This window comes from Cupressus sempervirens, chromosome 6 (genome assembly GCF_028749045.1).
Source record: "Cupressus sempervirens isolate cs-2001-9-10 chromosome 6, ASM2874904v1, whole genome shotgun sequence".
In the NCBI taxonomy this organism is placed as follows: Eukaryota; Viridiplantae; Streptophyta; class Pinopsida; order Cupressales; family Cupressaceae; genus Cupressus; species Cupressus sempervirens.
Genome location: NC_143123.1, coordinates 235,180,834 through 235,205,191, shown reverse-complemented (window position 1 = coordinate 235,205,191; position 24,358 = coordinate 235,180,834). Strand labels below are relative to the sequence as shown.

Sequence of the window (24,358 nt, the reverse complement as noted above, 5' to 3'; positions counted from 1 at the left end):
CTTCTTCCAAAATACTCTTAGTGAATGGTATTGGAAACAGATCCTTAATTGTTACACTATTCAAGCAATGAAAGTCTATACATATCCTTATTTGAGTGGTATCCTTCTTTAGTGATATCACGATTGGGGATACCCACTCATTGGTCTATACCCGAAAAATAATGCCTGCCTCAAGCATCTGGTTAATCTCATTTTTTGTTCATGCAGTATGGTCTCTTCTGTACGGGTACTGCTCCTATCAGTGGGATGTGATGGACGCACAATTTTGGCGGTACCCCTTTTAGGTCTTTGTATGTCCACGCAAAAACATCCTTATACTCCATAAATATTTTAAACGTTGCTGCATTTAGAATTGGATTCCAGTCATCTCCCACAAATATGTTTTTTGGATTAGCCTCGTCCCCTAAATTTACTGTCTTCATTGTGGGTTCTTCGTATTTAATTGGCTTCTCATCACTAAATGTATTTGCAACTATTTCATCTATTTGCGCCTCTCCTTTCACTTGTTTGTAATCTGTTAGAAATTCGTTCTTTTCTTCTCCCTCACTTTCTTCCTTGACCCCTAACATGTGATAGCTCAGAAAGAGCTTATAGTCCTCCATTTGCCAATGGAGTAGACCGTTCACTGAATCCAAATCGTCATCGTCAGATCCTCCTTCCAGTGTCAGGATTCCTTCTTCATTGGGTTCCATTTGTTTCTTCCCTTCGTCATCTCCTTCACCTTCGGAGTTTGACGATGCTCCCTCTTCTTCCACCATCTGGGCGTGTAGGTCAATAACAAATCTACAACCTCCATTTTCCATGGACAAAGTGTTCCACTTCCAGTCACGTTTCACCTTTGCCTGCATTAGCCAGCCCCTTCCGAGTATGGCATTTTACCCTTTCCTTTTAGGTGGAATGACTAAGAAGGGTTGTCCCGATCGTTATAGGTTGTGCCATTAGAGTCCCGAGGGGTTTGATCCTATGTTGATCGGCTATGAGCAATTGGAATGGAGGCAGCCATAGGGTAGGTTGCCCCAACTTCTTCCACGTTTCTTCAGTTAATACATTTACTCTCGACCCTCCATCTACGATGGTGTCCGTGAGGATAGTTCTGAGAATACCCATCTCAACTATTGCTAGGTGTCTTCCTGTGTTCAACACAAGTAACATTGGGTCTACCGTGGTTCTTCCGCTTCCACCTTGTGTGCCCTTCCTTGACTCTTCCATTGCCTTTGGGGATGGTGTCATGTTCAGGATTGCGGTTTGTAATTGAGGCATTGCAAGAAGGTCGTTCAACTTCATGGGAACCTCAACTTGCATTACCTGTCGTATGATACTTTGTTCTCCCTGGTTCCTCCTTGAGGTATTGACAGTGTCCTTCGTCTGTGATTTTTCAGCCTCCATCTCTTTTTCTATTTCTGCTCGCGCCTGCTGCATCCTTTTCTTCTCCTCTTCTAAATCTGGATATGTTGTCTTCTTCGCTTGTGCACGAGTGATTGCTAATGTTCCCATGTCAAATGTTTCTCTGGTTAACAGGTTCACCCCGAGTTTAGGGCATTTGGAATCATCATGGTCTCCAAGACCACACCATCTGCACAACAATTGCGGTGTTCCCTTTGTAGTACAATCTCTGGCGAAGTGGCCCTAGAGGTTACAGGCATGACACTGTATCATTGGCCATCCACTCGGATCGTACTATATCTTGCTACGACCCACATTATTGTTGTTGCTGCCTCATCCACGTTGATTGTTGTTTCGATACCCTCATGAGGTTGCCGCATCGTTGTTTCTATTTGTTTTAGTTCCTGAGGTGGACACTTCTTGCATTAATAATACTTGTTGGTGTCCCTTTGTTTATATATTGAATGGGCATTCCTTGGTGGAATGTCCCGCAATCTGGCAGATATTGCAAAATTGGTTCTTAGGGCAAGAGCCCTTTGTGTGGCCTTCTTTGCAATCTGTGCACCATAGTTCCCCTTCCCTCGTTTGGCCAGGATTCTTTTTCATGTTTTTGAACTCTTTCATCATACGAAGCATGTCCTTCTGTAGTGGCTGAACCTTTTTACTTGATTTCTCATCGCTGTTGCTTTCAGAGGATGAGTCTTTAAAATCCGAAGACCTGTCTTTCTTCTTTTTGCTAGTTTTCTGTTCGCTTTCTAAGTCCATCGCGTGGTTATATGCATCGATGTACAATGCTGGAGGTACAATTTTCATCTTTTTCCTTAGTGTTGGTCGTAGCCTTTCGACAAATCACCTTTTCTTCAACCCGTCTGCTAGTTGGCTTTCCTTTTTTCCTACCAGCTCCTTCAGCCTCCTCGTGTATACATAGACTGTTTCATTATTTCCCTGTTTTATGCTGTAGATTTTTGCTACTATCTCATTATCATCCTTGAGTAGTCAGAACTCTTCTATGAATACTTTCTTGATGTCCGACCATGTAGTTAACTTCTTCAGGTCGGTGTCTGAAAACCAATCGATTGCTACACCTTGTAGGGTAGCTGGAAACTGTCGGACCAAGTCATCTTGATCCATTACATCATTTACAGTCTAGATTGTTTCACATGTTTTACAATGTTTGATTGGATTAGCTGTCCCATCGCCATTAAATTCGACAATTCTTCCTTTGGTCCTGCCATTGTTAACTTCTGTATTTGTGGTACTTGTTGCGCACCCGCGTTGTTCTGAGCACAGACACTATTTTGTGTACCCGCATTGTTTTGTACAACCGCGCTACTTTGGACAACCGCATTACTCTGTGGTGAAAAGGTCTTCTACAAGCGAAGTTGTTTGATTCTCAACTTGTATCCGTTCGTCAGGTGTATCGGGAACAAAGAGTTCACCTAACGCTCTTGCTCCTTTGGCACTTCGAGCCGTGCGGGTTCCTTCTCTTCCGTCTGGATTCTCTATCCTTGGCGTATACAAGTTTAGGAACTCCTTCCTCGTCTCTTCTTCCAAATTCAATCTTCGTCGCGTTTCCTCAAGCAAGTCCTCGACGCTCCTTGGTTTGCTAGGTGAATACACTCCCTCAGTCCACGCTCCTTCATCACTTCAGTGCCCTTCGGTGAGTTGTTGAAAATTTTGCCTTCGCTCCGCTTGTTGTGTTAGAATTAATGCTTCCCATGTTGTGCATACCTCATCCTTGTCTTTTATTTTATTTCGATCTTTATTGAGCAAATTCGGCATGAATCTTCGTAAAACATCTTTTGCACCAAGTTCGACTGACAATGATGCCAAATGTTTACCGTACAAGGTAAATGGATATTAATTGCATTAAGAGACTAGAATGTAACATAGAACAAGATACTTTATTCATATAAGCAGATATGCCATTCCAATTACAATGATGATTCATAAATCCATTCCAACTGACCTAACCGTCACGCAATCTTTCAGACACTATCTCATCGTGTCGGCTATAATATAGTTTTTACCGACAACACCAGCCAGCTAGTGTGTCTTTCCCCTCCAAAACCAGTGATTTGAAAGAGGGGTGTTGTCCTCAATTTGTCAAATCATGAACTCAAGATTCGTTCAGGCAGCATAACATTAGTTATCAACTTTAGTTTGCCAAATGAGAGCCTCAGTCTCTCTTTTATAATTTTTGAGACTTATTTTAGGAAAATGCATTTTACCTTTTTTTTTGAAAAATAACTTTTTTGCTCTTTTGCTATTTTTTTTGGGAAAGCGTGTTTTTGATTTTTTGGCGCTTTTTGGAAAAAAAACATTTTTCGTTTCTTCACTATTTTTCGAAGTGTGTTTTTCCCCTTTTTTGCAGCTACTTTGCAAAATACATTTTGTCTTTTCACTATTTTTTTGGAAAAGTGCTTTTTATTTTTTTTAATTTTTACAAGGGCAAGAAGGGGACATTAAAAGTGGTTTATCGACTCTCGTAAGGCATGCCAAAATTTGAATTTGATTTTTTTTTGTCAGCATACTAGTTTAGATCACACAGTCCACCAAAGATACCCCTTTGTTGCTTTGACTCTTTGAATAAAATTACACTTTTGAGGACTGTTACTTTTCTTTTTGACAATATTACTTTCTTGTTTGAGGGCCAATTTTCACCTCATATGAGGCATTGGAAAGCTTTCAATTTGGCCAGAAAATGAAATTAATTAGTGTTTGAAATAGAAAACAATGAAGATTTGGTATGAGGTCTCACAATGAATGGAGGTATAGAAAGTGATACAATGTGGAATTTTCTAATATGCCCAACAAGATGCATGGTGGGCAAGGTTTTAAGGTGTCAAATCTTTAGAGGATTGCCATATGTTTCTTGAGATGCAAGCATAATTGGAGTTTGTATGAGCACATACACTACAAGAAGCACAACAGATCAATTATGCAAAGGTTGACTTTTATTGCTCATGTTTATTACAATCTTCATCTCTATTATAACAATAAGCAATTCATGAGCTCAAGTTAATTTCCCATTGCATGGGAGGAGGTTGATCCTTTTTTGGATTTGATCACTAAGGCTAAGGATCTAATGTCTATTATGAGCAACCATCATAAGTTGATTAGGTTGAGTTTTCAATTAGTCGGATCAGTGGAGAAGGAGAGCACAAGAAGATCTTTTGGATGCTGCTAAGACATGCTCATTGCTGCAAGAGGACATCAAGGATCTCTTTGTTGCTGGCATAGGATGCAGCTTAGAGCTTGGAATGCTGGGCCAAATGGTAGATATCATAAACTTCTCTACCATAGTTAATGACTACATGTAATTCTTTTTTTTGATGCCTTAGATGTCATTATCCATGAGCTTGTACACCAGTAAAACTTGGTACTATATATCCAAAAGGCTTGTTTCCCGCTTTGGTACTTATTTGATGTTTACTTCTGTATGTGATTAAAGTGATTTGTTGTTGGGAATTTAAAGTTGATTATAGAAGATTGCGTAGGAAAACATGTAATTCCTTCAAAAATATCTTTATTAATCATTTTTTTCTCAGATTATTGAGTTTGTGCTAAGTTTTTATGCCGAGTTTAGATTTGAGTCAAAAATCTGTCTGTCCAGTCTCTGCCAAGTCTAAGACTGGTTATTATGAAAGCATCTTACTAAATTTGTTTTTATTGCTATTGCAGTTTCCTTTTCACGAGGTTTCTTCTAAATATCTCTATCAGTAATTGACTACTTAAATCAAAATATGAGAAAGAAATTGTGGATTGAATTTTGTGAGATTTTAGAATTCCACTGCTTCCATGAAAAAAGATAAGAATGCATATATAGACAAGGAGGATAGGCTTTTCATTCCATGAAGTACACATATATACTTATATTCACATCTGGAGCTCTTTGATCTTAGAGTTAGAATTACATGTTCATAATCACTCTCATAACTCAAAGAAGACCTTCCAGACCCCTCTAAAAATGTTCTGAAAATTTGAAAATTGCCAAAAAGTGAGCTTTAGGAAGATATTTCTGGTAGCCATTACTTTCATTATCAAGAAACTGAAAATAACAGCCAATTTAACATTGTCCATCCTCATCTACAGGTGAGGATATCATGTTTGCTGGAATGCCTCTCTTGCTTTTGACATATAAAGCTGGGGAAGAATTAAAGGGGATCCAATAACTTCATCAATTTGTTAGCGATTTCATATTTTTCATGTTATTTTGAAGCTTAAGTTAAAAAATGAAGTCTCTCCTCCTAAAATCAAGCTTATAAGTATCTTACAGAAAACAAATTACCATAATTTATTGTCTCTTTTGTCTGTGAAACATACAAGTTCTTATTGACTCGTTTATGCACTTCAATCTCTGAAAATTTTGCAAGCATTGACATGGTAATTGCAAACTGCATATTTGAAGGATGCTTCTAAAGTATATATTGAGCTCAGATTACTCAACATGGAATCATCATTTCTTTTCTTTCTTAATCTTATTCTGATTTTTTGTTAGCCTCTTAGACTTCTCCATTGAGATTTACTTCCTTTTGACCATGGATATGTTGGCTATTTGAAGCAGGCTGTTAAAGGTCCAAATCTCCAGTATTCTCACTTTATCTCTTTACCATTGGCTGTTCATCCAGCGCTTGTAGAAAAGCTAACTAACTTCCAAACCTCTATTCTTGGATTAAGTGGCTGTGTTGGCAAAGAGGTTATTGACTCTGAAAGTTCTTCAACTGCAGAGTCATCTGAGGATGATGGTGAAGAAGTTTGTAAAGGTAACATGAATGTTGAAGGTAACAGTGAAGGTATTTATGGTAGAAATTCTAAGTAAAATGAATTTTCTGAAAGTCCAAGATCATTCTTTTGCAGTTGTGACAACTGCAGATCCAGCAGATGAGATTTTTGATGCAAAAGAAGCTGTTTCAGTCAAGTTAAATGTTGAGGATGAAAACTGTGTTGTCAAGTCAGGATCGAAGAAATTTTCCTCTGGAGGTGCTGAAGCAAATTCACAAGAAAAGAAAAGTATATATTTTTCCAAAAGAATTCAAATAAGACCTGTGTTGATACATGACGAGTACTATTTCAAGTCTTACTAAATATATTCTAATATTTTTTTAACTTTTTTCTATGTTTCCTGTCTTATATATTTGCTTAGTTTCACAAGCATCTGTCCCCTTCTGCTGGCTTTGACCTTTGCAGATTTGGGGATCAACAAGTCAATTTTCATAAAGCCAGCAACGTTCCACTTGACAGTTCTTATGCTGAAGCTTTGGAATAATGAACGAGTAGCTAAAGCAGCAGAAGTTTTGCGAGTAAATTGTTTTTGCTTGTGTAGTTAACTTCTAAGGATTTTTTTTTTTTATGTAAATCACTTTCGAAGTTTGAATTCTAATTGGTTCCTGCAGAAAGTTTCTTCCCAAGTAAAGGAGGCATTAGAAGATCGTCCTGTTTCTGTGAGCTTGAAGGGTTTGGTAAGATTAGCATGATTTTTGAAATGCTAACTGGACAATAAGAATTGAAAATAAAAATCTATGCAGCTGCTACATAACCTGCTTCATTTATTTTAATGTTCCTATTATAGTTTGATATGCTAATAATGGATTGATTTCTTGTTTATATGGTGAACATGCTGATCTTCTCAATATGATGTATGTAACCAGATTATCTTGCTTTTTACTAAGTTACCAGTTCGAGTTTGGTTCTAAGTTTGACATGGTCGTGAGTCAGTATAACACAGGGATGCATCTGCCCCAAAAAAATCCCAACGTCTTTGAGACGGGGATGCACCGGGCATAGGGGACGCAGTTCCGACGTCTCTAGCGGTGCCACCAGTCCGCTGCCATTTTGGCAGAGACTTGGGGACGTCCCAATGTCCCCTGAGGAGACGGGGAGACATCTTGGCATCCCTTGAGGGGACGGGGATAGGAACAAGTCTCTTGACCCCGCCAGGGGACGGCTAGGCATCCCCAGCCCAACCCCACAAAAAAAGTTTGTTTAAAATAATAATACGTTTTAAAAATATTTTATTGGTTGTATTAAATATCATATCATGTTTCTCAATTTAATCATCTTAATGATGAGATACTCATACTTATGATATATTTATAAAATAGAACTCTTTCATTTTCTCATTCAAGTATTTAAAACTTAAATATTTATTGTTCATTGTTCAATGTAATGTTCAAGTATTTAAATTTTAGTAAATTTGTATTTTTATTTAACATCTTTGTGTCTTCTATTGTTATGCATATTTTCATAACTAGCATTTTAAGTACCACATGTATAGTATATACTCTTTGTCCCCCCTGCCTAGAAACTTACCCCCCTGTCTCGATGTCCCCATGTCCCCCAGGGTGGTGTAACTATGTCATGAATCCTTTGATACAACATTTGGACGTCTCTTTATCTTCTAAAGTAACAATTGAGTCTTTGGCACATGTTCTACATTCATCCTCATTAATTCTTGATTTGTCTTTTTCAGTGGTGTGGAATACTACACGTGATTCGAAGTATATTCTTTCAACATTGAGTTTTCAAAGGCTCCATACATTTTGAGGTTCCTTCTTGTAGATTGGGGAGGCTTCATATATACCCCTTTGGTCTCGTTTCTTCCCAACAAAAGAAATGTGTTCATTATTCATAGAGCAATTCCTGCATTGAGCTTGCAACATCTACAATTGGTGTACATCCAACATTGTTTGGTCTCTTTCTTTTTTCTAGTCGGGGGGGTTAACTTTTTCCTCACTTGAGGTTTTGTCCTTCTCATTCTTCTTTGAGAGTTCTTTTGTGGGGGAGTTTTGCGTACTAGAGATCACATTTGCATGTTGTAAACGAGTACCTAAAATCATAGTTTGCAAACTTTGCGAGTACTTTCAGAGTTGCTGAGTACTTTCGATTTTTTTTGCTGGGTGAGTACTCTCAAGTTGAACTCTCGTTTATTTATAGATGTAAAAAAGTGTAGGTAAAATTATCAATGCAAGGAAAACACTGGATAAGATTTATTTTTAACATGATGTCAGTGCTATAAAACTACGCATTTTCTCTATTGAGATGTCACTTTTAAATTTAATACATTTTGTAATTGAATTCTACAAAATTCATATGTTTCTTTAAGAGGTTTTAAATTTTAGTACGTTCTGAGTTATCGAGTTTTTCCTGAGTTTTTGTTGAGTATATGCCGAGTTTTTGTTGAGTTGAAAATTTTCAGCTTGCCAAGTATTCTTTGAGTTTGAGTCTGCAAACTATGCCTAAAATGACCCTTTCTCCACTTTGTGAGAGAATGCATTTGCCTATTGTACATGAGAACCTAAAATGACTCTTTCTTTTTTGTGAGAGATTGTATTTGTATATTGTACAATGGTACGTAAAATGGTCTAATAGTTGGTACCCATCTTGCATTGTAAGTTTAAGTGCATTCCACTAAGTTGCACTTAAGGGGTGTGTTGGTGTAATTAAATATTCTTAATTACACTTTACTTATGCTTACTTAGGATAATGAATACATAGTAATTTGCATATGAGACATTGAGGAGTTTGCACCTTTATTAGCACATGTATAGGAGAAATTCACTTTAGGTTGTGATAGTTGTTATCACAATTCCACTTCCTGTATTGTCCCCACCTTTAGTGCACTTATCACATTGTCATCCTCTATATGTTGTATGTAATTCACTGGATCATAGAGAATGATCCACCTTTGGTGGACATGTCGTTCCACCTTGTGTGGGTGATACGTTATCTTCTTATTGTGGTCTCTTATTGCCTTACCTATATAAGCTCACACTTCTTCATTATATTCATCTAGGACCCATCTGGTTGTTGGAATTGGATAAGAATTGGCATTAATAATTCTTGGAGATCTGTACTCCATTGTTTAGGTGTGCAAAATTGGAATTGGAATTCAGATAAATTAGAATTTGGTATCTCAATTTACCCCCCAAAACTGAAGTTCGACCTTCCATCTAAATGGGTGGAATTGATCAAATTCTCATTCGAATTCCAATTTAACAAAAATGAGCATTGGAGAATAAATTGAATCAAAATTTTTTTTTTACGTTCGCTTGACTTGCACGCCTTGCTTTGGTATGCATTTTCTTCTTTGCCAATTACTAAGTGTGCCTTTGATCTCTGTGTTCAGGATTTACCCAATGCCATTGTGAAGGAGCTCCCGCGATGACAAGTCAAATTTGCAAGTGGGGCTCGAATCTGAATTGCATTGTAGATTGAGGAGGATGAGCTTGAGATCAGGGAAATCCTCGGCTTGGGTTTCGCAGGTGCTCGGATGTGTTGGGGTGGCAAAGCACCAGCGTTCAATCTAATGTCGAATTTGGTCTCACCAAGCTCAGGGTTGAGAATGAATTTTCTCCTTTGCTTCGACCTCGACTCGATTTTCCCTAAATCTCATTTCCAACAGATTATTCATCTCCTCTTTTGTGGCATTGTTTGCAGATGCAATCTATGGCTTCGTCTCCCCTCCCCCTGTCCCTGCACATGCCACGTCAACTTCCAACTTCTGTGGGGCGGTATGCAATTCTTTATTCTCCATTAGTACTCTTATGACGTTGTATGCATTTAATCCAAGCAAAACCAAAAAGAAGAGATGTACCCACATTTTCATATTTCTAACACCGACTATACAAAAGAGTTTGGAATCTTTGATTCAGAAGAAAAGTCTCTTCTTTGTTATACTTCTTTACTCCAGAAGGGGAGAAATTGGGTGAGAATTTGATGAACTTCATGGTCCTCGAATGCGCTATTTAATACTATTCAGTGGAATTATAATTTTCGAATGTACTTACTTGGTAGTTTCTTATGCATTGCATCAATTTATGCAAGTTTATTCCAACATGGAAATTTTTGTAGTTGAGGAAAATCAAGGGTTTTATTATAGAAACATCTCATTGTTTACCTCAATATGCTTATTTTGGTGGTATTCTATTTCTAGAAATGTGCAACCAAATGCAAGAAATGTTATTCTCATTATGAATTCTTGGTGAACCAAACGGTCCCAAACCACAACTAGAATCTAGATTTCGAATTCCAAAATTATTCAAAATAGAGACGTGTGTGGACAATTCTGGCGTCACTAATTCCGGCAACCAAATGGGTCCCTATTGAGTTATGTTACTCATCTAGTATTTTTTTAGTAATAAGTTGATTCAATATTTTATCTCTCTTTGTGCTATTCATTTACCTGTAGATCTTAGTTCATTGTTGTTTTCATTGCTATATGTCAAATTTTACATGGCCTTTTGATGCTTCATCATGACTTCATTAACAGTCTTTATTTTTGAGATCAATTTGTAGTAGTGATTTGTCTGAGATTGGGCTCATTAGCAGTTGGATCTACTTAAACATTTATGAATGGATGATGTCTTGTTCTCTGCTTGTTAGCCAATAGGCTATGTATATTGGTAAGAGCTCCTCACTGATTTCAATTCCTTACGTCAGAAAAAGGAAAAAGCTAAAATCAAACATTCCCAAAGTAGTGTGAAAGCGCATCATAAGCATTGTATATTTATTATTAGTCTTACAGGTTGCACAAACCAAACTCACCTCCAGTAAAGCTTGATAGATTGGTACTTGAGCTAGTAGAGAGGGTTTTAAACATTCACTACGTCATCCCCGTCATGGGCTGAACCACGACCATGAGCTCTTTAAGTTGCTAATTTGGGGGCCTTTTCTGAAATGACTACCCGATCCCTAAGTCCTATTTGTGGCATTCGTGGATTGTGGGGTTTGATCACCAAGGTTGACAAGCTTTTAAGCTACTCTCATACACAATCTCTCTTTCTTATATAAATTTAGTGTTGTCTTCATTCATGAGGTATTTAGTTTTTTATTTGGTTTGGTCTTATACAAAATATTTTTAGTGGGTGGTTGAAGTACTTGTTGAATCAATTGTACCTAGATAATACAAAACTATTTGTGTACGAATGCGTTTGGGTATTCTGTCTTGCCATTTTAAGAAGTTCAAGCTATATAAGCTTTCATTGTGAGCTAATATTAAGTTTGAAATGTATTGTCTTCTTTTTCTCATAGCGCTAATAGGCAAAATTATTACAAGTAAAAGGTTTTATTTAGTGGCCTTGTAACTTGTCATATTTTGATTGTGTAATTGTATCCCTTCATGTTCAATTTTTTATATTTCAAAATCAATTTTTTTATGTTACAAATAATTATCAATAATAAATGCAATTTTTACATTTTACAAATTTAGATATTTAAGATATTATTCAAGCAAAAAGAGAACATAATTTTATAATTTGAGTGAAGCTCAATAACTTATAAATTAGCCAAGCTTAATAATTAGATACGAGACAAATAAAACTATTTCAAATAAATAATATTATTTAAGTACTTAAATGGTAGAAAATAAAAGGAAAAAAAGGAAAATTGAAAGTATTTGCAAATCTTTTATATAAGAGGAAAAGTTAATATAACAAAAACAATACAATTAGTCGTAAATAAAAAATTTACACTTTTCAAAAATTATAATTGTTTCAAAATCTAATATAATAAAATTAAATTATTTTGTGATCAACTTTCAAAATATAATAATAAAGAAGACTCTCCCCCATAATAGGTCATAACAAATGAAGCATGATGATTGAAACTAACTTAACATTCAAATTTAAATATTGAACAAATTTATAAATGCATATACCAACCTATATACTATTTTAGTATATCATCTTATATTATTATGGTATCAATTTTAATAATTAATAACTATATTATATTATGATTGTAATATTTTATATTCTTATTAATAGTATATCTCGTTACTACATTTTTATATTATTCTTTATAATTCTTATTTTTTATCTATTTTTATAAAACTTATACTAATATTATTTACTGAGATAAATATTCACCCAAAGTTCTACAACTCATTAATTAATTACGTTTTCAAGATGGTTTATAAGAAAATTATGAACCATTTATTTAAATTCCTCATACTTTGAATTATATTGTGAAAAATACACGTTTCACAATAATGATAATGTTATATGTAAGTTTGCATCTACAAACATGTATTAAAAATATGCAAGTACTTGGCAAATGTTTGTTATTGCTTAAAATCTTTCTAAAAAGATGATGATTATCTAAGTTTAGGGTGCAACACATGAATGGTTACAATGAAAAGAGCTTGGCAATATTTGGATAGGTTACCAATAGTATATGTCACTGTCAGCTTAATCATTACACCTCTTTTTGGTGCGAGTGCTAGTATATGATCAATTTATTTGCAAACTGTCATTGCCAGCAATTTTCCTTATTGTATATTGTGCCTTGTTAGTGCTTTATCATTTTGCACAACGTTTGTGATTTGTATATCGATATTGTAACTGTGATTGCATGCTTATAAAAAGTATAATCAGAAACATGATCAATATTTGAAGTTGCAAGTATATAAATCAGAATCTGAAACAGCAGTATATCCTTCATAGTGATATTCCACATTTGCATAATTACATTTTCATATCAGACACATAAAACACATTGTTGCAAGCAATACTTATAGATTGCATATTTAGATTGTTTATATCAGAAATAACATCATTGTATTATCACTAAAGATGATATGGAATATTATTGTAACGCCCCGCCAAGGGACCCAAAAGAAATGACCTAAAGTTTTTCTAAGTTTGCCAACATTTTTTTTTTTGAATTAAGAAAGAATAACATGCACATCAAACACATAGTAACAGAAGCAATAACATACAACCAACTAAAACATACATAATAGGTACATTTCTTAAGGATCCCATGACGTTGAATTACATATAAATTTAATCTAATACTAAGTCTAACAACTATCACATCCAGTGTCCATAATATACATTTGTTCCGAATGCCTCTTGGCAAATTGATTCAGAATGCTCAATCATCCACTGTACATGTCAGAGGGTATGAAAGGCTAAAAGAATATACATATGAAAAAATATAATTACAACATCCTCCTCGGAACCATGATACAAGTACAATAAAATAAATGAAACCATCCACCATACATGATACATCCATCCATCATAAAAGATATAAACATCCAACATGAAATATAGAGTATCAAGTAATCTCATCATATAATCAACTGAATGTAAAACAATGTCTAATAATCTCAAAACAATCCTACTAGTAATCAAGCATGAAACTGGCCTAAAAGCGTTCAACAATGATAATAGAAATGTGAACTAGGGGCAGGCATTACATCCACCCCTCAAGACTTAGGCTTACTCTTGGAAGCCTAGAAGGATGGTAAAACTAAGGAACTCATTGTACGGGTCCCATTGAACCCTTTCCCCCTGTAGGAGAATATGACTGCACTGAGAACACTACAACACACTTAGAGCAATATGATCCTGGTTTAATGGTAAACCGAAAACCATATTGATCCAACATTCATCCCTTTTTAACAAATATTGAAGTAGATCTCTTAGACATTCTAAACAAGGATCAACATCCCTAATCCATTGGAAAACATACAAGATGTTATAATAACCATAAAACATAACACTAAAAGGCATATATAAAAGACACATGTTTTGCAAATAGAATGAGTTTCAATTTTCAGTTTTGGAGTCTAAGTGTTGAAGTATGAAAAATATACAACTAAGAGTTTAAGTTCTATTTCAGTTCAACTAGTTCAAGTTTCAGTTTGATATAGGTATATGTAACAGCTTAAAGTTTTCGTTTCTGTTCAACTGGTTAACAACTAGTGGTGTTCCAATATACCCAGAGCTCCCAATGTAGAAACTCAAGCTCTGATACCAGATGTAACGCTCCGCCAAGGGATCCAAAAGAAATGACCTAAAGTTTTTCTAAGTTTGCCAACATTTTTTTTTTTTTTGAAGTAAGAAAGAATAACATGCACATCAAACACATAGTAACGGAAGCAATGACATACAACCATCTAAAACATACATAACAGGTACATTTCTTAAGGATCCCATGACGTTGAATTACATATAAATTTAATCTAATACTAAGTCTAACAACTATCACATCCACATGAAAGAATAATTAGAAAGTCCAATGTCCATAATATACATTTGTTCTGAATGCCTCTTGGCAAATTAATTTAGAATGCTCAATCATCCACCGTACATGTCACAGTGTATGGAAGGCTAAAAGAATATACATATGAAAAAATATAATTACAACATCCTCCTCGGATCCATGATACAAGTACAATAAAATAAATGAAACCATCCACCATACATGATACATCCATCCATCATAAAAGATATAAACATCCAACATGAAATATAGATTATCAAGTAATCTCATCATATAATCAACTGAATGTAAAACAATGTCTAATAATCTCAAAACAATCCTACTATTAATCAAGCATGAAATCGGCCTAAAAGAGTTCAGCAATGATGACATAAATGTGAATTAGGGGCAGGCACTACAATTATAGTCATAGACTTATGCCAAGTCACAGGAAATGTTGACTTTTATCCATGAGATTCAAAGTTCAGCGAATTTTTACACTTTTCGAACTTCATCCAAATTTAATGATATTTAATATAATATAATTTTATTTTACAATGATATTGAGTTATTTAGTTTAATTATTTAGCAATGTTAAAGTATTTTGACAATTTTGTGGATATGTTGCTGATATTTAAAAATACATAAATATATGTAACTTAAATTTAAAGTCGATTTTTTCCCCAAATTTTTACCCTCTCTCGATTTCATTCGAATTTTATGATTGACAAACTTGAATTTGAATTTGAACCTCGTGACTTAGGATTTATGTGGGAATATTATATTCATAGCATACTTGACATAGGTATACTTGACATTGCTATTAGTCACATCATATTGCATAGATACATTGTGATCGAATCTGAAATAGCTGTGGATATTTAATCTTTATTACTTAAGTGCAAGAATTTGATAGAGTAAGTGTAAGAAATTGGACTAAATGTCTCTCATTCCCAAGTTACACAAAAAGGGGACATCTCTCTCTCTCTCTCTCTCTCTCTATCTCAAATCAAGATATTTATTTTGGACATAATAATATTCTTCTCCCTAGATAATTATTATTTAAGTAAAATGCATTAACATGTGTATCACTTCCTAAAAATTAACTTGTAATTTTTTTTCTATTTCATGTTTTTCTTTACTCAATAACACATGGATTTCACAAGTAAATGCTTGGGGGCGACAAGTCAAAATACCCATTAATTTAACTCAATCAAAAACTTATCGATTGGAATCTTTATATAATTATCTCTTCCTTCTCTGTCCTTTCCTCTCTATATCCCTCTACCAGTGCTCTATCTCCATTACCATATCTATCTTTCTCTCCAGCACTATCCTCTATATCTCCTTACCCGTCTCTCACTCACTCGCCCCCCTCTCTGTCTCCCTCTTTCTATCCAATCATCTCTCTCCTCTCCTATTATAAACGCAACATGCGCATGTAGGTAATAGAGCCTTGTTAAATTCCATGGTTTAGGGTTTTTTTTCAATCATGTCTGGATCTTTGTAAGTGGATAAATTGTTGATTTAATCTGTCACTTCTCCATTGAGAGCTCTGTCGCACAAACACCACTTTTTGCTAAATTATGTACCAATTGAGCCCATGTATGGCACAAATGCATACAAAATTTTCTCTATTTGACATTCCACACCTCTTCAACATACCCCTTGCATACCAAGTGATTGCTAGGGATTCAATATTTTAACTATTTTTGGAACATCCGTCCAAAGTCACAGAAATATGCTTGAAAGCAAATCTGATTTGCCAACATACTCCGAAGCTCATTAATAATCCAAGTCGATGAAAATATCCAAAAATGGAATAGTTCTCCATGAAGTGTAGAAAACATCCAGAATGTCCAAACAGCTTTGGGAAGGTACCAATAGATTCAACTTGATCTGTTGAACACAATGGCACTATCTAGAATCCAGTCCAAATGGTTGGTAGTCTCCAAAAAAATTGGAATTTCCAAAAATGTTGGAAAGACTACGGAAAGGGGACATTACAATAAGGTTCATTTATGTATTTTACCACCTTATTTTCTATCTCCAGAATGTATAGGCATGTGAGGTAAGTTATTGAATTTGTTCACATAATCTTGAATTAATTGATCCTTGTCTCAGAGCAATTAGTAGAATTCAGTATACTCATCCTTCACTATTGGGTACCTTAAGATTTACACTACTGTAAGACTGTTGTGGATATCCTTAAGAATCTACTTATCCAATGCAATGATTTCAATTTTGCTTGAAATAAATGCATCTCTTTTTTAACTTGTACTCTAAGTAGGTTTTGATGTTGAAACATTGTGTTGGCATTTAAGTCGGAAGGCTGTAACAAAGTTGGAGAAGCAATATCTATCAAGATTTCACAAAACTAATTGAAGATTCTTGTGCACTGCTCCGTAGAACATCTTTGGCAAGTTGTTGGATGTCTAGGGAGGCACCACTTTTTTTTAAAATTTAGAAATCATCAAATTTATTCTTGTGTTGGCATTTATCCTTGGAGTAAGATTTCTGCATAGGAGTGCAGACAGATATATCAACAAGATTTACAGAGATTAAATACAATTGCTTCCTAATACGAGGAGATTAGGTGTCACTTTCATGATTTTCAAAACTTTAGGAAATCAAGGTGGCAGTTTGTTAATGGTTTGGATCCTCTGCAAATGTAATAATATTGCTGTTATAATTGACATTTTCCAAAAGCAGATCCCAAACTCTTATAAATATAAGAGTAGGAGACATGTCTTATGAAGAGACATGTCTCTATGATTAATCATTATTAGTTCATATATATTAACAATATAAATCACAATATAACATATGTATTATGTGTGTGTGTGTGTGTGTGTGGGGTATATATATCAACATTGTATCTTAAGATTAAATTAATCTGATTGTAGCTATAATCTTAACACTCCCTCTTAGCTAGGGAGGATTTGTTATGGAACACAATATGCTCTCAAGCATATGGAGATATATCATCTCAAAGTGATATTCTTGGAATGACATATTTACGGATATCAACATGAATCCATCAACACACACATATATATTGACATATATTACATATGGAATTTGCTTCAATTCAACACTCCCTCTTTAACAAGGAGAGAATTAAAGCGATTATAATACAAGATTTGAACACCACCTCAAGTGTGGTCTAAGATAGATTTAAGTTATGGTGTTCGGCAAGATCTGGCCTGAAGAACCATAACAAATTGATTTTTCATTTTGTCTGGCAAAATTCGGCCAGAAGAACCATGATGAGTTGATTGTCAAGGTGTTTGGCGAAATTCGGCCCGAAGAACCAAGATAACACTTGCTCCAACACATTTTGATGTTAGGAGATAGGTCAACTATTGATAGGATCACCACCTTACAATAGCTACCTTCTATTCGTTATCATAACTTTTGGCACTCCAGGACAACTTAATGTAGTCTGTTATGATAACAAGTCCAGTTATTGATAAGATTGTCACCTTTTAATAGCTCCCCTCTAAATATATGCATCAATAAAAGATCGTCACCTTTCATGACATAATCACAATAACATCATGTAGTAACTCACATGATATCCTCCATGAACCAAGTTAGAGGGTGGACCCAACATCGTTGCTACTAGAGGGTGGAACCATAGTTGGAAAACTCGCCAAAGGAAAAAACTCGCCAAGCCCCCCAAAAGTTTAATCGGGAAAAACTTGGTGATTTAAAAAAAAAACTCAGGAAAAACTCGGGAACCTAAAAAACCGCTGAAATTTAATTAAAAATACATTTATTTTGCAAAATTTAATGAGAAGATGCATCTAATAAGTTAATTAAAGACAATACAAAAGAAACAAACAGAGTTTAGATATATATAAATGCATAGTGTGTACAAAATTGCATTCTCATTTAGAATGCTCATGGTAGGAAGCAAAATAATAAATAGTTTCAATTTGTCAAACTAGAAGTAAATACTAAAAGTCTAAATACATCAATACAATGTCAATGACTCAATCACATCTTCCTCTTTCCACTTGCACTAGCAGGAAAGCGAGGGGGTCTAGTCCTAGAAGTGCCTCGCACTGGGATAGGGCTTGAGTTGCGTGACTGTGAACTCTGTGGCTGTGCCCCCTCGCTCGACGTCCCTACTGACTAGCTCGACGTCCTAGAAGAGGATGCATCTCCTCCTAATGGTAATGTCTGATCCTCGCTTGAATCATCATCGTCCTCGTCCTCGTCCTCGTCCTTATCCTCAATGTCATCCATAGTGAACTGAAAATTAGTGTCAACCTCCCTCTCCATGGCTTGCCTCTCCAAATCAGCGATCTCATCTGGTGTAAACAATGGACCTGGCTCCTGTGCTGTCCAATCAGAATAAGGATCTATCTCATCTAGATCAAGTGGACCAGGTAGTTCTAAGAGCTATGCCTTTTTTATGCGCAACTTAAGATTATAGTGCACATAAACAAGGTCATTAAGCCGTTTTTGAGTCATTCTGTTTCTTTTCTTTGTGTGGATGGACTCAAATAAGCTCCAATTGCGCTCACAATGGGATGAGCTACAAGGTTGGGATAGGACTCTGAGAGCAAATTTTCTTAAATTGGGGGTATTGCCACCCCAACTTGCCCACCAAGCATTTGCAAAACAAAATAAAAAAAGTTATAAAGCAATAAAAAAATAATCAGAAGCACAACTTATCAATTAGCAAAAGTTTTAAAGTTTGACGCTTTACCTGGTGCTTGAGTAGATCTTGCTCTCTTTGCTAGCATAGAAGAGAACAGAGGACCCCTCGATTCCACATAGATTTGTTGTTCGGTCACAATAAAGTCTCTCTCCTCTTCACTTGATATCATTCTCTCAATGCATTTAGAGAGACCTTCCATGACCTCTCCATTAGGATCTGAGTAGGAATCATCAGCCATAAAACAAATAGAAAATGATATCAAGTCTTACTACACAACCTTAAAAAGTAAAGTAAAATAAAGTCTTAGGAAAATCCCAACTTCAAGGACAATCAATTATCATAGTACCTAAATTTGGGATTGAGGAAGTAGCCTGCTGCATGAATAGGTTGGTGGAGCATATTGTTCCACCTCCTATCAATTATTTTCCAAATGGGGTCAAATTTGAGACTGTCCCCATGATAGTAACTTCTAACAGCCTCTTTCGCCCTAACCATGGCCTCATAAAGACCTCCCATTGGGGATTGCTGCCCATCACATATGCGCAAGACTAGAACCAGGGGCAGAGACATCTACATTTGAAATTTGAAAAATACAAATTAGTCAATAATATAGTAAGTTATGAATTGATAATGAAACTTGAATAAACTAAAAATATAATGTTTTGATTTTTGAAGTTACCTCCACAATCTCCTTAGCCTTTGCAAAAAAGCTACATCAAAGACTATCCGTGCCACAGCCTCTCCTTCGAGCTTCTTTGAGTAAGGTGAAGCAACCCAATCAGCACATACAAACATTTGCTTCAAAGCCAATATGTGGTCAAGAATACTTTGCAATGTCAAGAAGACCGTTGCAAACCTTGTCATAGCAGGTCTCATCAGATTTTTGCCTTTAGTGGCTTTTCTCATCAAACTAAGAACCCATGGGTAATTATAGATATATTTCGTGACTCACCTAGCATCTTCCACAACTGGACTTACCCAATCAAGTTTTCCTATGTCCTCCAAAAGAAGGTCAAGGACATGTGCTACACAAGGTGACCAAAAAAGTGTGGGATGCCTCTCTTGGAGGATTCTACCTAAAAGATTAGCAAAAAATCAATAATTAGTAACAAACTTTCCATATTTAGTATTTACAAATTACATCAAATCTAAATTGAATAATACCATAGCATTACATTCATGATTCATATTGATTCGAATATAAAAAATTAAATTTACCTGCTGCCACATATGCTGCTGCATTATCCATGATTATTTGCACCACATTCTCTATTCCCACCTCCATGACAACATTCTCCAACATTAAAGCCAATGTGGCTGCATTTTTCACTTTGTTGGAGGCATTGACAGATTTCCAAAACACCACATCATCTTTGCAAGCAACCAAGAAATTAATAATGGTTCTACTTCTTCCATCTGTCCACCCATCAGATAAAATGGTGCAACCATACTTCTTCTACTCTTTCTTTTGGTCTTCTATCAATAATGTTGCTTTACCAACCGCTTTGTCAAGCAACCTACAAAATTTAGGTGTAATATTAAATAAAGTGTAAGTGTTAGTAAAAAATAGGAAATAAGTTATAACAATTAAGATTTAAAATATAACAATGAACTAAAGTGAATCACAATTATTTACAATTACTAAAATTTAAATAGTAAAATACTAACCTTCCACTCATATCCTTGCGATTAGGCGGCTTATACCCTTTGCCTGATATTGTCATTGCATTCACCATATTGACCCAATAGGGACTATCAGCGGCATTCATTGAGATATTGTTGAAAAACCAAAAATTAGATGTTGCAATATCAGTTTGCTCATGCACCTCCTTAAACCATGCAGTGCCCTCTAATGATGGTTGTGCTCCAGGTGTGTTTCTGGGCACAAAATAACCCCCTATCCTTGATGGGGATCCAGATGGTGATGAAGAAGTAGGAGATGTAGAAGAAGTGGAACCGGTAAAAGAAAAATTTTGTTTGCGGATCCGTGGGCCACGAAGAGATTCTGGTATGTTCTCAAGTGCTTCTTCTTCCTCTTGCATATCAAAAGGAGCTCCTTCAGATTCAGCTATGGCTGCCCTCATAGCTAATTTTGCCCTCTCCCTATTCAATTTTTCTCTTCAGTAGCTGCAAGTAGGGCATTGATGAATCTTTTTTCTTCATCAGTTACCTTGAGACATGGATTTGAATCATGTTTCTGTATGCCTGCAAGGTAGTATTTGAGGCGGTTTATGCCTCCAGAAATAATTCTCTCACATGAAATGCATATCACTTTCTCAACATCATTTGGAGCTTCATAGGCATATCGCCATGTCTTATCTCTTGCATTTTTAGGCCGAGTGCCTATATATCCAGATGGGCATGGTGTTTGTGGCCACTCTTCTTGCGGATTTGTCATGTTTTCTTAATGCTTGACCGCTGCCCTACACATAAATTTATAGAAAAATGAATAAACAAAGTTAGAACTTAGAAGCTAGAAGTTTAGAACAACTAGGGTTTCAACTTTCAAATGATTTGAAATCATTTACAAACAACAACAAAAACAATATAAACTTTGCTTAAAAGTTAAAACTATAAAAAGTTTTCAAACAATGATAAGATGAACATACTTGGAAATAAATTTTTCTTCTAAATCCGGTTAGAATCCTCCAAAATCCACTCTAATCTTACTTGAATCACTTGCAATCAGCTAAAACCTTCTTTACTCCACACAAATGAAAGAAACAATGCAAAAAACAATGCATTTTGACCTATTTAGGCGTCATTGGCCGCGGGTTCTCAGAACTGCGAGTTTTTAAATACTACTCGCCGAGTTTTTGGGTAAAACTCCCCGATTACTCGGCGAGTTTTTGGACACCCACCGAGTTTTTGGACAGGCGAGTTTTTGGCCCATTTACTCGCCGTCCCAAAATACTCTGCGAGTGTTTAAAACTCGCCGAGTAACCGGCGAGTCTTCCATCTATGGGTGGAACAAGGGTTTTCACCTCAGACTTCTCTCTCATAGAGGAGAGCACATACAAAGAATTTCACTTAGAACTTCTCCTCATAGAGAAGATATCTTCCACAAAGGATTGCACCTCAAAATTCTCCCTCTGGACATCGATCTTGAGAAGTCAAGTCCTCTAGTTACTTCCCCAAAAGCTCTCTTCACCCAAGGATTCCTGTCGAACTCACTTTGAATCTAATATCAATCTTTTGATTTTCTAGTGATTAAGTCAATACTTCTTCATGAATAACTTAAGAGTTGGCCCATCAAAATTATGCAGTCACACATGTATTTCTAGACTCTGTCTGAGTATCAATCTTCTAAATTCCCACATTGCCCTCGAAGAAGCGTCATACTACCTCTTAATGTAGAAGAATCTCATAATCTTAATCATTAAAGATTTTTGCTTCAAAATCCTCATTTTATCCATCTTGATCATCAGGGTCTTTGTAGCTACTATCATTCTGCACAAAATTTGATAGCATGTGTAAAATACCAACTTTCTTTTCCTGCAAGAACATCCTCATACATAAAGGAAAAGATTAAGGCAAATAATTCTTCTAGTATGTATACAATACAAATAGGAGAGAGATTACAATAAGTAGATGAATGTAAAAGAGAAGAATACTTATTTGCAGATGAGGGTTAAGAAGTTGCCTTCTTAGATTATTTGAGAATGACACATCTCCCCTCTAAAGATGGTGGGAATGAAACATTGGTTATTCTTCTGCCCCCCTACAATGTAAAATTCCCACTCGTTCCATTTTTTTGGTGTTGAATCTAATCTCATTCCATTTTGAAGTGTTGATTCTAATGATGACCAAAACATGGAGTTTTAGCAGTTACATTACTAAATGAGCTTACACTCTCCCTCTGCTACTCAAGTTCTAACTTATTCTTTCTTCGTCCAATGATGCCTATAGTGGATTAGGTGACTAATGACGGGCGAATCAACATGCTGCTGGTAAGAATGTAATGAGATCTATTTTGACCTCTATTCAAAGACCAAGAACATATTCTTTGACGACTTCAATCAATTTTTGTTCCCCAAGATCCCTACATCATTTTCTTTATAGTGTTTATTTCTCAACTTGTCATTTTCTTGTTTTGTTTGTGAGGGTTGTAAGGATGAGGAATATCTTTCTCATCATTTCTATAATTAGATGCATCCTCTCAGCGGCAATTGGTTTTCATTTAATTTAGTGAATTGTTGAACTTTGACTGAGGATTTCACTTAGAAAAATTTTTCTTGCATATTAGCGAATTAAATTACAACCTCAATATTGAATAAGAGTTTCTGCATAGAACTCCTACTATAATCCTTCTTTTCAGTTCCTTTAATAGCAGCCCGCAGAATAACACCAATGATTCTAGTTGTGTGTAGCTATTAGTATGGTGGTTTTCTTGATGATACGAGTTTATTGAGGTTATCCAACATATAGATACAAAAATGTAATCTGCAGGCTCGTGTGATATGGAGAAGATTTATTTCTTTATTCCAAAAGATTTGTTGTTGAGCTAAAGCCCAGTATATAAATTTCCTTTGATATAAATACATGTATATGCCGCTTTATGATGCTATGAAAAATGAACAAAGTCTTACACCCTGTCTGTTTGGTGCTTCGTATGCCTCTACAGGACCACTATCATGGATAGTTCCCTCCAAAAGATATTGTTAATTGTACCACTCAATAGTTGTGACTAGGTCTCATTATTATTTCTTCATCATTCCTCAAACATATCAATTTACCTGTCACTCCTATTTTGATGATGATCACATTTTCATAGTATTCACCCTCTTAGAATCAAAATTTGTCTATTTTGGATAATATCAATTGCTCATCATCATCATCATCATCATCATGGATGCTATCTTTGACATGTGTGTCCCTTGGCTCTACATTTGGCTAATGTGTGTTTGAATAGATCCTTCGGGATGTAATATGCTCGTAACTCACAAGGTCTACTAAATCGACATTTGATAGCATGTTGACCACATTAACTTCATAGGAGTTGGGTACTACATAGTATTTAATGTTGCGTTGAACTTCAAGAATGAAATTTTTGCTCGATGACCTCGTTTGTTGATGACAATCTAATCATCTTTTTATTATTTGATTATCATTCTTTGTTGTATGTTTGTTCCTTTCTTATGTTGTTGCCTTGTTGTAGACCTTTTGTGTTATGAAGATTTGTTCAGGCTTTGCCTATCCTAGAACTATGCTATACCACACAATAGGCTTAGGCCAAATTTCTTCCTTTTTGCTCAAATGTAACTTCACAAAAATGATTCCTGTCCACAATAGGTAAGCATTTAACTACAT

At 35.5% G+C, this 24,358-nt stretch overlaps 1 protein-coding gene across 13 annotated transcripts in view; it reads left to right on the top strand.

Annotated features, from left to right (window-relative positions):
* The window catches only part of LOC149552117 (uncharacterized), a 124,629-nt gene that overhangs the window by 81,189 nt on the left and 19,082 nt on the right, over positions 1-24,358 (top strand). For 10 of the 13 annotated variants that reach the window (XM_089787602.1, XM_089787598.1, XM_089787597.1 and 7 more), the window contains 4 exons: positions 5,951-6,149; positions 6,244-6,396; positions 6,574-6,686; positions 6,780-6,845. In XM_089787602.1, the coding sequence (XP_089643728.1) occupies positions 5,951-6,149; positions 6,244-6,396; positions 6,574-6,686; positions 6,780-6,845 (531 nt within the window). The remainder of the gene's footprint in view (positions 1-5,950; positions 6,150-6,243; positions 6,397-6,573; positions 6,687-6,779; positions 6,846-24,358) is intronic. The other 3 variants (XM_089787593.1, XM_089787599.1, XM_089787591.1) reach the window with 2 other exon arrangements.